The 13,156-nt window shown below is 42.6% G+C and overlaps 1 protein-coding gene across 1 annotated transcript in view; it reads left to right on the top strand.

The window, feature by feature from the left end:
- VWA3B (von Willebrand factor A domain containing 3B) overlaps positions 1–13,156 on the top strand; it is a 195,928-nt gene that overhangs the window by 135,338 nt on the left and 47,434 nt on the right. The window contains 2 exon segments of the mRNA XM_060116976.1: positions 7,126–7,244; positions 12,344–12,394. Of these exon segments, the coding sequence (XP_059972959.1) occupies positions 7,126–7,244; positions 12,344–12,394 (170 nt within the window).

The following is a 13,156-nucleotide window of genomic DNA, read 5'->3' as shown; positions in this document are numbered from 1 at the left end:
TTGTATTGCTATAAACTTCCCTCTTAGAACTGCTTTTGCTGCATCCCATAGGTTTTGGATCATTGTGTTTTCATTGTCATTTGTCTCTAGGTATTTTTTGATTTCCTCTTTGATATCTTCAGTGATCTCTTGGTTATTTGGTAACATATTGTTTAGCCTCCATGTGTTTGTGTTTTTTACATTTTTTCCCCTGTAATTTATTTCTAATCTCATAGCATTGTGGTCGGAAAAGATGCTTGATATGATTTCAGTTTTCTTAAATTTACTGAGGCTTGTTTTGTGATCCAAGATGTGATCTATCCTGGAGAATGTTCCATGTGAACTTGAGAAGGAAGTGTAATCTGCTGTTTTCGGGTGGAATGTCCTATAAATATCAATTAAATATATCTGTCCTATTGCATCATTTAAAGCTTGTGTTTCCCTATTAATTTTCTGTCTGGATTATCTGTTCATCTGTGTAAGTGAGGTGTTGAAGTCCCCCACTATTATTGTGTTACTGTCGATTTCCTCTTTTATAGCTGTGTTAGCAGTTGCCTTATATATGGAGGTGCTCCTATGTTGGGTGCATATATATTTATAACTGTTATATCTTCTTCTTGGATTGATCCCTTGGTCATTATGTAGTGTCCTTCCTTGTTTCTTGTAACATTCTTTATTTTGAAGTCTATTTTATCTGATATGAGTATTGGTACTCCAGTTTTCTTTTGATTTCCTTTTGCATGGAATATCTTTTTCCATCCCCTCTCTTTCAGTCTGTATGTGTACCTAGGTCTGCAGTGGGTCTCTTATAGATTACATATATATGGGTCTTGCTTTTGTATCCATTCAGCAAGCTTCTGTCTTTTGGTTGGAGCATTTAATCCATTCACGTTTAAGATGATTATCAATACGTATGTTCCTATGACCATTTTCTTAATTGTTTTGGGTTTGTTTTTGTAGGTCCTTTTCTTCTCTTATGTTTCCCACTTAGAGAAGTTCCTTTAGCATTTTGTTGTAGAGCTGGTTTGGTGGTGCTGAGTTCTCTTAGCTTTTGCTTGTCTATAAAGCTTTTGATTTGTTTGTCAAATCTGAATGAGATCCTTGCCAGGTAGAGTAATCTTGGTTGTACGTTCTTCTGTTTCATCACTTTAAATATATCATGCCACTCCCTTTTGGCTTGTAGAGTTCCTGCTGAGAAATCAGCTGTTAACCTTATGAGAGTTCCCTTGTATGTTATTTGTCATTTTTCCCTTGTTGCTTTTAATAATTTTTCTTTGTCTTTAATTTTTGTCAATTTGATTACTCGGCATGTTTCTCCTTGGGTTTATCCTGCCTGGGACTCTCTGTGCTTCCTGGACTTGGGTGGCTATTTCCTTTCCCATGTTAGGGAAGTTTTTGACTGTAAGCTCTTCAAATATTTCCTTGGTTCCTTTCTCTCTCTCCTCTCCTTCGGGACCCCTATAATGCAAATGTTGGTGCATTTAAAGTTGTCCCAGAGACCTCTTATGCTGTCTTCATTTCTTTTCATTCTTTCTTCTATATTCTCTTCCATGGCAATGTTTTCCACCATTCTGTCTTTCAGGTCACTTATCCATTCTTCTGCTTCAGTTATTCTGCTATTGATTCCTTCTAGTGTAGTTTTCATTTCATTTATTGTATTGTTCATTTCTGTTTGTTTGTTCTTTAATTCTTCTAGGTCTTTGTTAAACATTTCTTGCATCTTCTTGATCTTTGCCTCCATTCTTTTTCCGAGGTCCTGGATCATCTTCACTATCATTATTCTGAATTCTTTTTCTGAAAGGTTGCCTAGCTCCACTTCATTTAGTTGTTTCTCTGGGGTTTTATCTTGTTCCTTCATTTGGTACATAGTCCTCTGCCTTTTCATTGTGTCTCTCTTTCTGTGAATGTGGTTTTCATTCCACAGGCTGCCGGACTGTCGTTCTTCTTGCTTGTGCTGTCTGCCTTGTGATGGATGAGGATATCTGAGAGGTTTGTGCAAGCTTCCTGATGGGAGGGACTGGTGGTGGGCAGAGCTAGGTGTTGCTCTGGTAGGCAGAGCTTAGTAAAATTTAATCCACTTGTCTGCTGATGGATGGGGCTGAGTTCCCTCCCTGTTGGTTGTTCAGCCTGAGGCGACCCAGCACTGGAGCCTACAGGCTTTTTGGAGGGGCTAATGGCAGACTCTGGAAGGGCTCATGCCAAGGAGTACTTCCCAGAACTTGTGCTGCCAGTGTCCTTGTCCTCACGGTAAGCCACAGCTGTCCCCCACCTCTTCAGGAGACCCTCCAACACTAGCAGGTAGGTCTGATTCAGTCTCCCCTGGGGCCACTGCTCCTTCCCCCTGGGTCCTGATGTGTACACTACTTTGTGTGTGCCCCCCAAGAGTGGAGTCTCTGTTTCTCCCAGTCCTGTTGAAGTCCTGCAGTGAAATCCTGCTAGCCTTCAAAGTCTGATTCTCTGGGAATTCCTCCTCCTGTTGCCCATCCCCCAGGTTGGGAAGCCTGACGTGGGGCTCAGAACCTTCACTGCAGTGGGAGGACTTCTGTGGTATAAGTGTTCTCCAGTTGATGAGTCACCCACCCAGCGGTTATGGGATTTGATTTTATTGTGATTGCACCCCTCCTACCATCTCATTGCAGCTTCTCCTTTGTCTTTGGATGTGGGGTATCTTTTTTGGTGAGTTCCAGTGTCTTCCTGTCAATGATTGTTCAGCAGTTAGTTGTGCTTTTGGTGCTCTCGCAAGAGGGAGTGAGCACATGTCCTTCTACTCTGCCATCTTGAAGCTACAATCCCATTATTGATAAAACTATTCTTAATAGAATTGATAAAACTATTCTCACCTATTGACAAAATTAGTGGTTAAGGTGTTTCTCTGGTCTAACACTGGGAAAAATTCTAACAGAATCAACCCAAACTAGGGCTGTCCATGAATTCCAGGAATTATGGTCAGTATCTCTCACTCCCTGCCTCCCCCCTGCCCTCCCCCTTCCTCCCTCTGCCTTCCATCCCTCACAGTTAAAATCTCACACAGGGTGTGATTAGCATCAATTTGGTAAGGCTTCTAGGTTTACCTCAAGAGAATTGAAGTAGGTCATACCTTGAGGTTCCCTTTTATTTTCAAACAGTGTCCAGAGGGGTCTCCCATTAGTTGTTAATGCTTGATTTGCCTTATAAGAGGTAGCAAGTATCTTTGACCAATAGAATGAAATGGAAGCAAGGGTATACCAGTTCCAAGCACAGGCATTAAGGCTTCTTGGCTATTTCTGCTTATTCATTTGTGCCTGGGAACATGCCTGGTCAAGCTAGAGACACGTGGGGCAGAGCCAAGTCCCCCCAGTCATTCTAAGAAGTCATTCCTAGATCAGCCAGCAGCTAGTTGGTTGTTCCATTATTTTGTTTTGAAAACATAAACAGTTCTATATATGTATTCATATCTCTGTATTACTTTCCTAGATTTGCTGTGACAAAGTGTACCACAAACTGGGTGGCTTAGAAATTGGTTTATTCTTTCACAATTCTGGATGCTGGAAGTCTGAAATCTAAGTGTTGGCAGGGCCATGCTTCCTCTGACTGCTCTAAGGAAGAGCCCTTCCTTGACTGTTCCTAGCTTCTGGTAGTGGAATCCTTGGCATCCCTTGGCTTGGAGCTGCATTACTCCAGTCTCTGCCTCTGTCATCACATGGCCTGGCCTTCTCTGTCTCTGTGTCTACATTTCCCTCTTCTTATTAAAAAAAAAGAGAAAAAAAGAAAGAGGTAACAAGTAAAACATGTTCAGGAGGTGTGACCAGGTGGTTTCATTCCCTCTCAAATAGTGTCAATTTCCTCATTAATCACACTCTCCTCCCCACCTGCTTCCCTACAGAAGCTGGGAAGCCATTGTTCTGATCCCCCAAGTCCCTGTGAGAGTACCCCTATGACCTCATAGTCACACAAAACTTGACATCATTAAGGGAATAGCCCATGGGACCTCCACGTGACTACCATGTTGTAAAAACTAAGACCACAGACTGAACGTGTGGAGTATGACTTTGTCTTTCCCCAAACCTGCATGCAGAAATGAATGAGAGTGAGTGCACACGAGCCAAATTTGAACTCCTCCCACACTGAAGTCCATGATGGCCACGCAAGGCATGAGATCCAAATCCACCAAAGAGGGAGGTAGAACATTAAACAATGGGTTTTCTTTACTCACCATCAGTAAGGCATCCACCGGATCCTAGTGAAATGGTACAATGCTGCTAAATATTTCGTGGTGTTGATTTGCAGTTGAGCCATAAGCTGGCAATTTGCAGAGCTATTTATAGACTTCTAGAGGGGTCTTTTTCCCAGGGGAGATAAATATGTAAGGGTCTTCCATTTTGTTGAGACTGATTATTTTTCTTTTTTTTTTTTTTTTTTTTTTTTTGTGGTACACGGGCCTCTCACTGTTGTGGCCTCTCCCGTTGCGGAACACAGGCTCTGGACGCGCAGGCTCAGTGGCCATGGCTCACGGGCCTAGCCGCTCTGCGGCATGTGGGATCTTCCCGGACCGGGGCACGAACCCGTGTCCCCTGCATCGGCAGGCGGACTGTCAACCACTGCGCCACCAGGGAAGCCCGAGACTGATTATTTTTCCTCTGAAAGTTTGTGTGAAATTTTAAGAGATGGTGTTTTTTGTTTGTTTGGTTGGGTTTTTTTATTCCACTTCTGCAAATTTCATTAAGTTTTCAAAGTCCAGTCAACTCAACTTTTAACCCACTGTTTTGGCTTCTTCTCTTTGACAAAGATTGCTTAGAAGCCACATGATGAATTCTTGTGTCTGACAAGTAGCAAGGTTTGACCATTCAGCCAAACTAAATTTCTTGCTTTTCAGCCTTCTGAATCTTTGGCTATTTTGTTTGTTTCTTTTGGTCTTGATGTTTTAATTGCAAAATTATGTAGTTTGCAATTTCAATATCTATTTTTTTACATGACTTTATTATTTAAAATACTGTTCTTTTTCTCATCCTTTTGTTCGTAACGGCACTCTGTTCTTACACTTTTATATGACTGTTACATCTTTGAACGACCTAATCATACTTAATTTTAATCATAATTCATATTTTTTGTGGTACACGGGCCTCTCACTGTTGTGGCCTCTCCCGTTGCGGAGCACAGGTTCCGGACGCGCAGGCTCAGCGGCCATGGCTCATGGGCCCAGCTGCTTCGCAGCATGTGGGAACTTCCCGGACCGGGGCACGAACCCGTGTCCCCTGCATTGGCAGGCGGACTCTCAACCACTGCACCACCAAGGAAGCCCTGTTGGCACATTTTGACAAGATTTTAAAAAATCTGTTTTTTTCTCTGTCTTCTGTTTTGAAGTTACCAAAATCCATCCCCTTGTATCCCAGTCATTGGTATTTAGAGCTCTTGTCCCATGATGATACTGGGATAGTGTAGATTGAGGGTGGCTTGGTTCAGTCTTGGTTGTTAGACTGCACTGGTGTCCTCTCTCACCAGGCAGGGCCTTCTTGCAGGGGTGAGAGAACCTCATACTAGTGCTGGCTTCAGGCACTGAGCCTGACTCAGAGTCCCACTTGCTTTCCGGGAGTTGAGCTCCCACCGCCCCTGCCATCTTTGCCTACGAGAGTCAACAAACACACAACTTCAGCCCTGCTGACTTATTCAACTTTTTGTCTCTAGAAATACATCAACCATGCATCTTTCTTTTTCCTTCTCTCCTTCTTCCTTTCCCTTCTCTCCTTCTTCCTTTCCTTCCTTTCTTTTTATGCATTTTTTTCCTTAAATAACAACAATACAATTTTTGTATGATTTTGAAGGCAAAGGGGAACATAAAACATGAGCTCTGTATCATCTGGATTGGAAGTAAAAATTTACTTCTTAAAAGTGATTCCCAGGCTTCCCTGGTGGCGCAGTGGTTGAGAGTCCGCCTGCCGATGCAGGGGACACGGGTTCATGCCCCGGTCCGGGAGGATCCCACATGCCGCGGAGCAGCTGGGCCCGTGAGCCATGGCCGCTGAGCCTGCGCGTCCGGAGCCTGGGCTCCGCAACGGGAGAGGCCACAACAGTGAGAGGCCCGCCTACAGCAAAAAAAAAAAAAAAAAAGTGATTCCCACATTTTTTAAAATTAACATATCAATTTATTGAAATTACTGATAGAAAATATTCTGAAAGTAAATATCACAGGTCCCTGTTGTCAAGGCCAAAGCTTTCTTTCATCTTATTATGATTAATTAGTTTTTTTTTAATTAATTTTTATTGGTGTATAGTTGCTTTGATTCCCCACCTTTCTAAAATGCCTACATGCTCCTCGTGGTTGGAATCATACACAGTATCGAAACACTGTTAGACCTTGTATTCTCCTGTTAGACTTCTTCTTTTTATGTAACTATTAAGATATGGAAGAAGCCTTTTTGCAAACATACATGTATTCATTTATCAACAGATATTTGTTGAGGGCCAGGCACTGTTCTAGGTGATAGGAATACAGCAGTGAATGAAACAAAGTAATATGCAGACAGGTAAATGTAAAATATTACAGGTACTATTAAGATAGCATGGAATTAGAGGCATCCCCAAACCCAGAAGGAAGCATCAGACACAGAAAGAACTCAAAAAGTTGCCCTCTCATTCTGGTACTCTGTTGTTCTTACAGAAAGTGGTTTCATTGATCACTAAGCCTTCTTTATTTGACATGTATAAGGATCTCTTATAAATTGATAAAGAAAATGGTCAAAAGATATTAGCTATAATCAGATATTCTTAAGAGAAAATCAAATTTAAAATAAATATGTGAGAAAGATGTTTAACCCAGCTAGTAATTTACAAAGTAGCAACAATGAGATTCTGTTTCTTATCACCTATGCCCTTCTATTTGACAGAGGCTTATTAAGATAACACTTGATTCTGATTTGGGTTTCCTGAAACAGGTTTTTTTGGGGGGAGGGGGTGGTATTTTTTAAATATGTAGTTTTAAAAATTGGAAGGAAAAGGTTAGCAGTGATATCTCTGATTCTTTTTTTTTAATTTTCTGTATTTTCTAATTTCTCTACAAATATAATGTATTGATTTTATAGTCAGAAAAACATACTGTACAGCCATTAGATCCATTTCTGAAGGCACGAGTTAACCTATCAAGTGACCCTTTCCTTTGGCATTGGCATATAGGTGTTCCCTCTGGCACATGTGTGCAATGACACAAATAAGATGACTTTAATTAACCCCCAAGGAGTGAAGCTTAATATCTACAAGCAAAAAGTGGAACAGGCAATTAAGTCCTACGAAAAGTGAGTATTACACCTGGCTACTCTTTAATGGATGTGGAATTTGTTTTGGCTTGTTTTCTCTTCTTTTAGCGTAAATTTTTCATCTGGCGCAGCTATTTAACAGTGACCCATAAGGAATATTAACAGTAGCAGCAGCTAACATAAGGGGCTTCCTCTGTGCCAGCACTGCGTTGAGTACTGGGTTGGCCAAAAAGTTCGTTCGGGTTTTTTCCGTAAGATGTTACAGAAAAACCCGAGCAAACTTTTTGGCCAACCCAACACTTTACCTGAGTATGTCCAACAGGGTTTTCAAGAAACCATCTTCCCTTTCCAAACTCTGTAGAAATCTCATGTTTCCATGAACTTTTTAAAGCTTTGCTTTTAGCAGAGTGAATTGGACCATTTTAGCATCTAACATTCTGTAAAGTGACACCACACCACAATAAAGAGATAAAATGCCACAATAATGAGATAATTTATTTAAACAATTTTTATATCAAAATCAAGAAGATGACCAAATTGACTACAGTGAAAACTGTACTCTTAAATAGCCACTGTGTTAGTACTGAGTTAGGGGGCCTTTTTTCTCAAGGGCAAATAACCCAGGGTTTGCCAGGCAACTGCCAGGCTGGAGAAGGAGACCCAGATGGGAAGGAGACCCAGGGTCCTCGAATCCCAGCCCCTTCCTGGGGCCTGGCTCCTTCCGGCCTGGCCTGGGAGCCTGCCTTGGAGAGTTGGTGGAGGACACAGCTCTGGGCCTGGAATCTCACCTTCGCCCAGCTCTCTAATCACCTCCGCACCCTGCCCCTCAGCACTTAATTAGCCCTTGGTGCACATGCTTAATTAAACTTTGAGCTACCCAGCGCCTCCAGGCAAGCCTATTCTTGGTTCTGGAAGCTGTGCAATTGGGTTTTCATTGCCTACCATGTGGTTGGGAAAAAGGTAATAAAGTACGCCAAAGTGAACCACGGGGCCCAGGCCAGCATTTACTGATCTGTTGTCATTTTTGCAGTGTGTCTACTGTGTATTCAAAAAAAGTATAAAGCCTGACTTCTGTTGCCTGGAGTGCACGACCCAGCTCAGAGGCTGGCCTTTCCACCCCACGCCCATCACAGTCCTCTCCAAATCTCCTTACACTTGAGCCTCCTCCACTGCCCTTGCCTGAGAACTGAGGCTGTGTCGCATGGGCTCCTGCAGCTGCCTCCACGGGCTTCTCAGGACTTCTCTGAGTCTTTGTGGGCCCTTCGTTTCTCTCAAAGGCAGGCTGAACTCTGCCAAGGCTCGCCCTCCCCCGTGGGCCTGAGACTTTGCTCTGTAGTTACTCTCTTACTGGTGCTGGCCCTCTTCTCCGCCTCCCCACCCCTGCACCAGGCAGTCCTTCCCTTGCCTTGAAGCTCCACTGCCCCTCTTCCTGCTCCCCACCACCAGCTGTCCTCTTTCTTCCCTTCCTGCCTCAGCGCCAATGGCCCTCCGCAGAGAGGCCTTTCCCCAACGACTCTGCACCACCCACCTTGCGTGTGGCCCTCGGAGCGCTCACAGCTTCTGTACAGGCCTGTCCCTTCCCTGCGAGGATGTCGGCCCCCGAAGGCAGGGGCTGGGCTGCTTGCGTTCCCCCTGGTCTTCTTCTCTTCCTAGCAGGTGTCACTATATATTATATATATATTTGATTGTTGGAATTTAATTTGAATTTGATCTAATTCAATTTTACTTATTAAAATTGCTCCAATTCAGTTATTCAAAATGACATATAATAATATCATTCATATTGTAATTTAATTTGTTTGACTCATTCAAATATTTGGGTGCTGTAATTACCTGATCTGTGAAAGCCTGATGCAAGGCCATGAACTGGGGCTTTGAGGTCAGATAGCTCGGGGGTTTCATTCTTGGCTCTGACAGCTACTTGACAGGTCATATGACACTTGTGAGTTTCATTTGCAAAGTCTGGCTCACGGGGCAGTTGTGAGGGTTACGTAAATTGTATATAAAGAGCAACTAATGTTAATTATTTCCCTCTTTCATTCCCTATATCTGCTGATGCTAAAATAACCATAAATACATGGAATGGAAGGGTCACACAGCTCTTCCCACTGAGCTGACCCTTTCCCGAGAGTTTCCAGAAGGACAGGGACCCTTCCTTCCCAGGCAGAAGAGAGTCCTTCGTTAATGGCAAAACCAAAATACAGACATAGTAGTGATTTGTTCCAGTTCTTACTTCCAATGAGTGAATCCAGAAAAGCCTTTTAGTACCCTTAGAGGAATATTATACTATATTGTTTATTAAAATGATATTAATTTAAATATGATCATTAACATTTATTTTAATATGATTAATATTTGATATTATTGATTGCATTAGTATTAATTATTTGGTATTAATAACTTGATGTTTATTTTGAATGAATTATTTATTTAATATTGTTATTTAATAATATTAACATTAATATTATACAGAACAAAGCTTCCTGATCTTCTGTATTCAATAGTATTGAAGAATTTTGCTGGCATAAATGTCAGTTCCCTTTTCCATCTTGCTTCATGTTTCTAAAGATATGCAGAATATGAAAAGATGAAAAGTAATTAATGAAACTTAGTTTATCCCCATCTCATCCCCAATAAAACGTTTCTAAGGAGTTTCCCACCACAAGAAAGCCAGATATAACCCTAAGTCCGTATGGTTAGGGATGACCAAATGAGTGGGAAGCTCACAGTCCTCTGGCCAAAATAGTGACATAAACTAGCAGTTTTGGTCACACTTAGTGCCCATGTGTAGGAGTCCTTCTGGTTCCATATTTTAAGAATTGCAGAAGCAGTTTTGGCTTTGTGAGTCTGAGCATAAGCTCTGAGTGAGGATTACCAGGGTTGGCTGGATTCTGGGGTGATTTTTCCACAGCTTGTGTTGTGAATCTAAGGTCAAGGTCTCAGCCCTCAGGTCCACAGGAGAAGCATCAGTTCTGGCTCAGGGACCAGGCATAGTAACCTCTGCTTATCATCGATTTGCTTGGGCTGCTGACTAGACTTCTGAAGTGTCATTAGTTACAAGTTGCTTTGCAAATGAGCCACTCGGTACAAGTGGATTTGCAAACTAGAGGTAGAGAAAGCTAGTAAACGCTACGCTCAGCCAAATTTCAATCTCCTAAAACAAAGAGGAAAACTGTGGTTTGTCAAATCCCAGCATCCCACAAGGACTGCCCTCGTCCCGCACGCTTAGAGGCTTTCCCACGGTTGCCTTCCGGGACAGTGGAGCCGGGATTCACACACTCTCTGCTGCCCTCAGCTCACACCCACTCGCTTTTTCTGCCCTGTGTGCTTTGAAATAGTTCAGTGAAGGCGGAAAACAGAGGAATAATAGAGGTTATGAAAATACCCTCTTGGAAAAATATTTTCTGAAGAACCGAATTAAAATTAGAGACATGTCCTAGCTAATTGGACCCACACTCACCAACTGTTTCTGAGTGTCTAAGCCTTACCCTCCTTCAGAAGCTGGAGGGAATGAGCCTTAGTTATTCCTGGTCACTTTATACCATACAGCTCACTTAATCCTCGCAACTCCAACGGTAGGTGGTGTTATCTTTGTTTTATCAATAAGAAAACAGTGTTTCAAAAAGTTATGTAACAGGTTCACACAGTGGCAAAGTGGAGATGCTGAGATTTGAACCCAGACCCACGTAGCTCCCAAGCCCTTGTCACACTCCCAGCCTCCCTACTCTACTGCCTGCACTTTCAAGGTTTAGACTTAAAAGGATTTACAGTTTTGTTTTTTTCCCCAGCAATGCACGCAAGCCTTAGAAGCCCTGATCATTGTTTCATCAACCACATCATTAAAGAAAACCATTTCCAAATAGGCCCCAAAGAACCAAGAACATCAAGAGACACAGGAGCCGAGCTGGCTTATTTCCCACTTCCTGACTCTTTCTGTCATTTACAGAGCATTTACCTGTGTCAGACACAATTCTGTGTGTGGTGCACATAACTTGCTCATTGAGTCTGCACTGCAGCACTGTGAGGGAGGTACTGTGATTACCCCCTTTCTACAGAAAAGTTGGCTGCTGGCCCGAAGTCTCCCAGCTGATAAGAGGAGGAGCTAGCTGAGCTTTGGACCCAGGCAGTCTGGCTCCAGGGTCTGTGCTTTTCACCACCATGCCAGACCCCCTTTCCATGATCTCACCAGGCCTGTGATGGGAGATCAGGGCAGGATAACACCACCTAAAGTGTGCTCCCAGAGCCCTGTGCCACAGACGCTGGGTCCAAGGATTAGACGCATGCCTCCTGGGGAGAGGCAGTATTCTCCCACCCCATTTTATTGAAGCTTTTTTGCTTCATGGAACACCAGCTCACCACCTGTGGAGCCAGTGTTCTGTGCCCTGTGCCCCAGTAAGCCTGATTTGGGTGATGATGTAGCACTACAGAACTGGGCTGGAAGCTCTGGAAAAAGCACCACTGATTAGTAACAAGAAAAGGAGCTGTAACTACCTGATAGAAAGCACTGGCTCCAACTTCCTCGTTTCTTCTTGGGTTGCCAGCATCTCTCTGCAAACACGTTCGGTGAGCTTTAGTCTCAGCCCCACCAACTCTCGGTGCTGGATAAGTAAGGCGCTTCATCTGTCTGCCCCTCTTAGCGTCCGCATTTGGAAAACAAGGAGATCAGGCTGGTTGATCTCTAAAGTGTGTCCCAATCCTCTTATTTATGACCCTATTAACCTTTTTTTTTTTTTTTTTTGCTCTGAGAATCCAGACAGAAGAATGCCTACAGAAGGCAGGCTAAGGGCACACATATTTTTCCTTATGAAGAAAAGCAGTGGGTGTTTAGAAATATCTTCATGCAGAGATAATGAGGACCAGTTTGTTTGCTGCCTTTTCTCAGCCCGGGTTTTACCTGATCCAGCTGAGAGCTGTGCCCTCCTTTAATATTTAGCGGGATTGCCACAAAGCCATGAGGCGTCTGCAGTGATGCTGAGGATGGGAGGGAGACACATCCAATCTCTTTGAGCGAGTGGCAATGACGTGGTCCAGCGGTGGTGGTGCTGCGTGGCTTGGGATCTTGCTGCCCAGGGTCAGCTTTTTGTCATGAAATGAACTGTTGCTACTAAATAACTATTGTTGATTTTTTTTTAAAACAGGCGCCTGAATAAAATTGTTTGGCAAGCATTATCTCAAGAGGAAAAGAAAAAGTAAGCCAGTTTCTTCTCACTTTTTAAAAGTTTTTAAAATTTTGGTGAAATTCACATAACCTACAATTAACAGTTTTTAAATGTACAATTCAGTGGTATTTAAGTTATTCAAAATGTTGTGCAAACCACCACCTCCCTCTAGTTTCAAAACTTTTCTATCATCTCAGAAAACACCTTGTACCCATTAAGTACTCCTTCCCCGTTCCTCTCCCCCCACTGGTAACCACCAATCTGCTTTCTGTCTCTCTGAATCTGCATATTCTGGATATATCACATGAAAGGAATCATATATCATGTGACCTTTTGTGTTTGGCTTCTTTTTACTTAGTTAATGTAAAAATTTAATGTTTTCAAGGTGCCTCCAAGTTGTAAGCATATGTAGTATTTCCTTCCTTGTTATGCCTGAGTAATGATCCATTGTATGTATATACCACAGTTTGTTTATCCATTCTCCCATTGATGGATATTTGGGTTGTGTCTACTTTGGGGCTTTTATGAACAATGCTGCAAAATACCTAGAAGTTTCTGTGTGGACATGTGTTCTCATTTCTCTTGAGTACATACCTAGCCGTGGATATTCTGGGTCACAGAGTAATTCTGTGTTTAACTTTTTGAGGAACTGCCAAACGTCTCATTTACTTTCCGCAACTGATCTTTTTACGTTCCCACCTCATACATACAGCAACGTATGAGGGTTCTTGTTTCTCCACATTATTGCCGACACTTGTTATTTTTCTTGTTTTAAAAAACTGAAGTTGGGCT

Source organism: Mesoplodon densirostris, chromosome 14 (assembly GCF_025265405.1).
Source record: "Mesoplodon densirostris isolate mMesDen1 chromosome 14, mMesDen1 primary haplotype, whole genome shotgun sequence".
Taxonomy (NCBI): Eukaryota; Metazoa; Chordata; class Mammalia; order Artiodactyla; family Ziphiidae; genus Mesoplodon; species Mesoplodon densirostris.
Note: the sequence above shows the minus strand (reverse complement) of the source record. Positions and strands in the feature narration are given on the sequence as shown.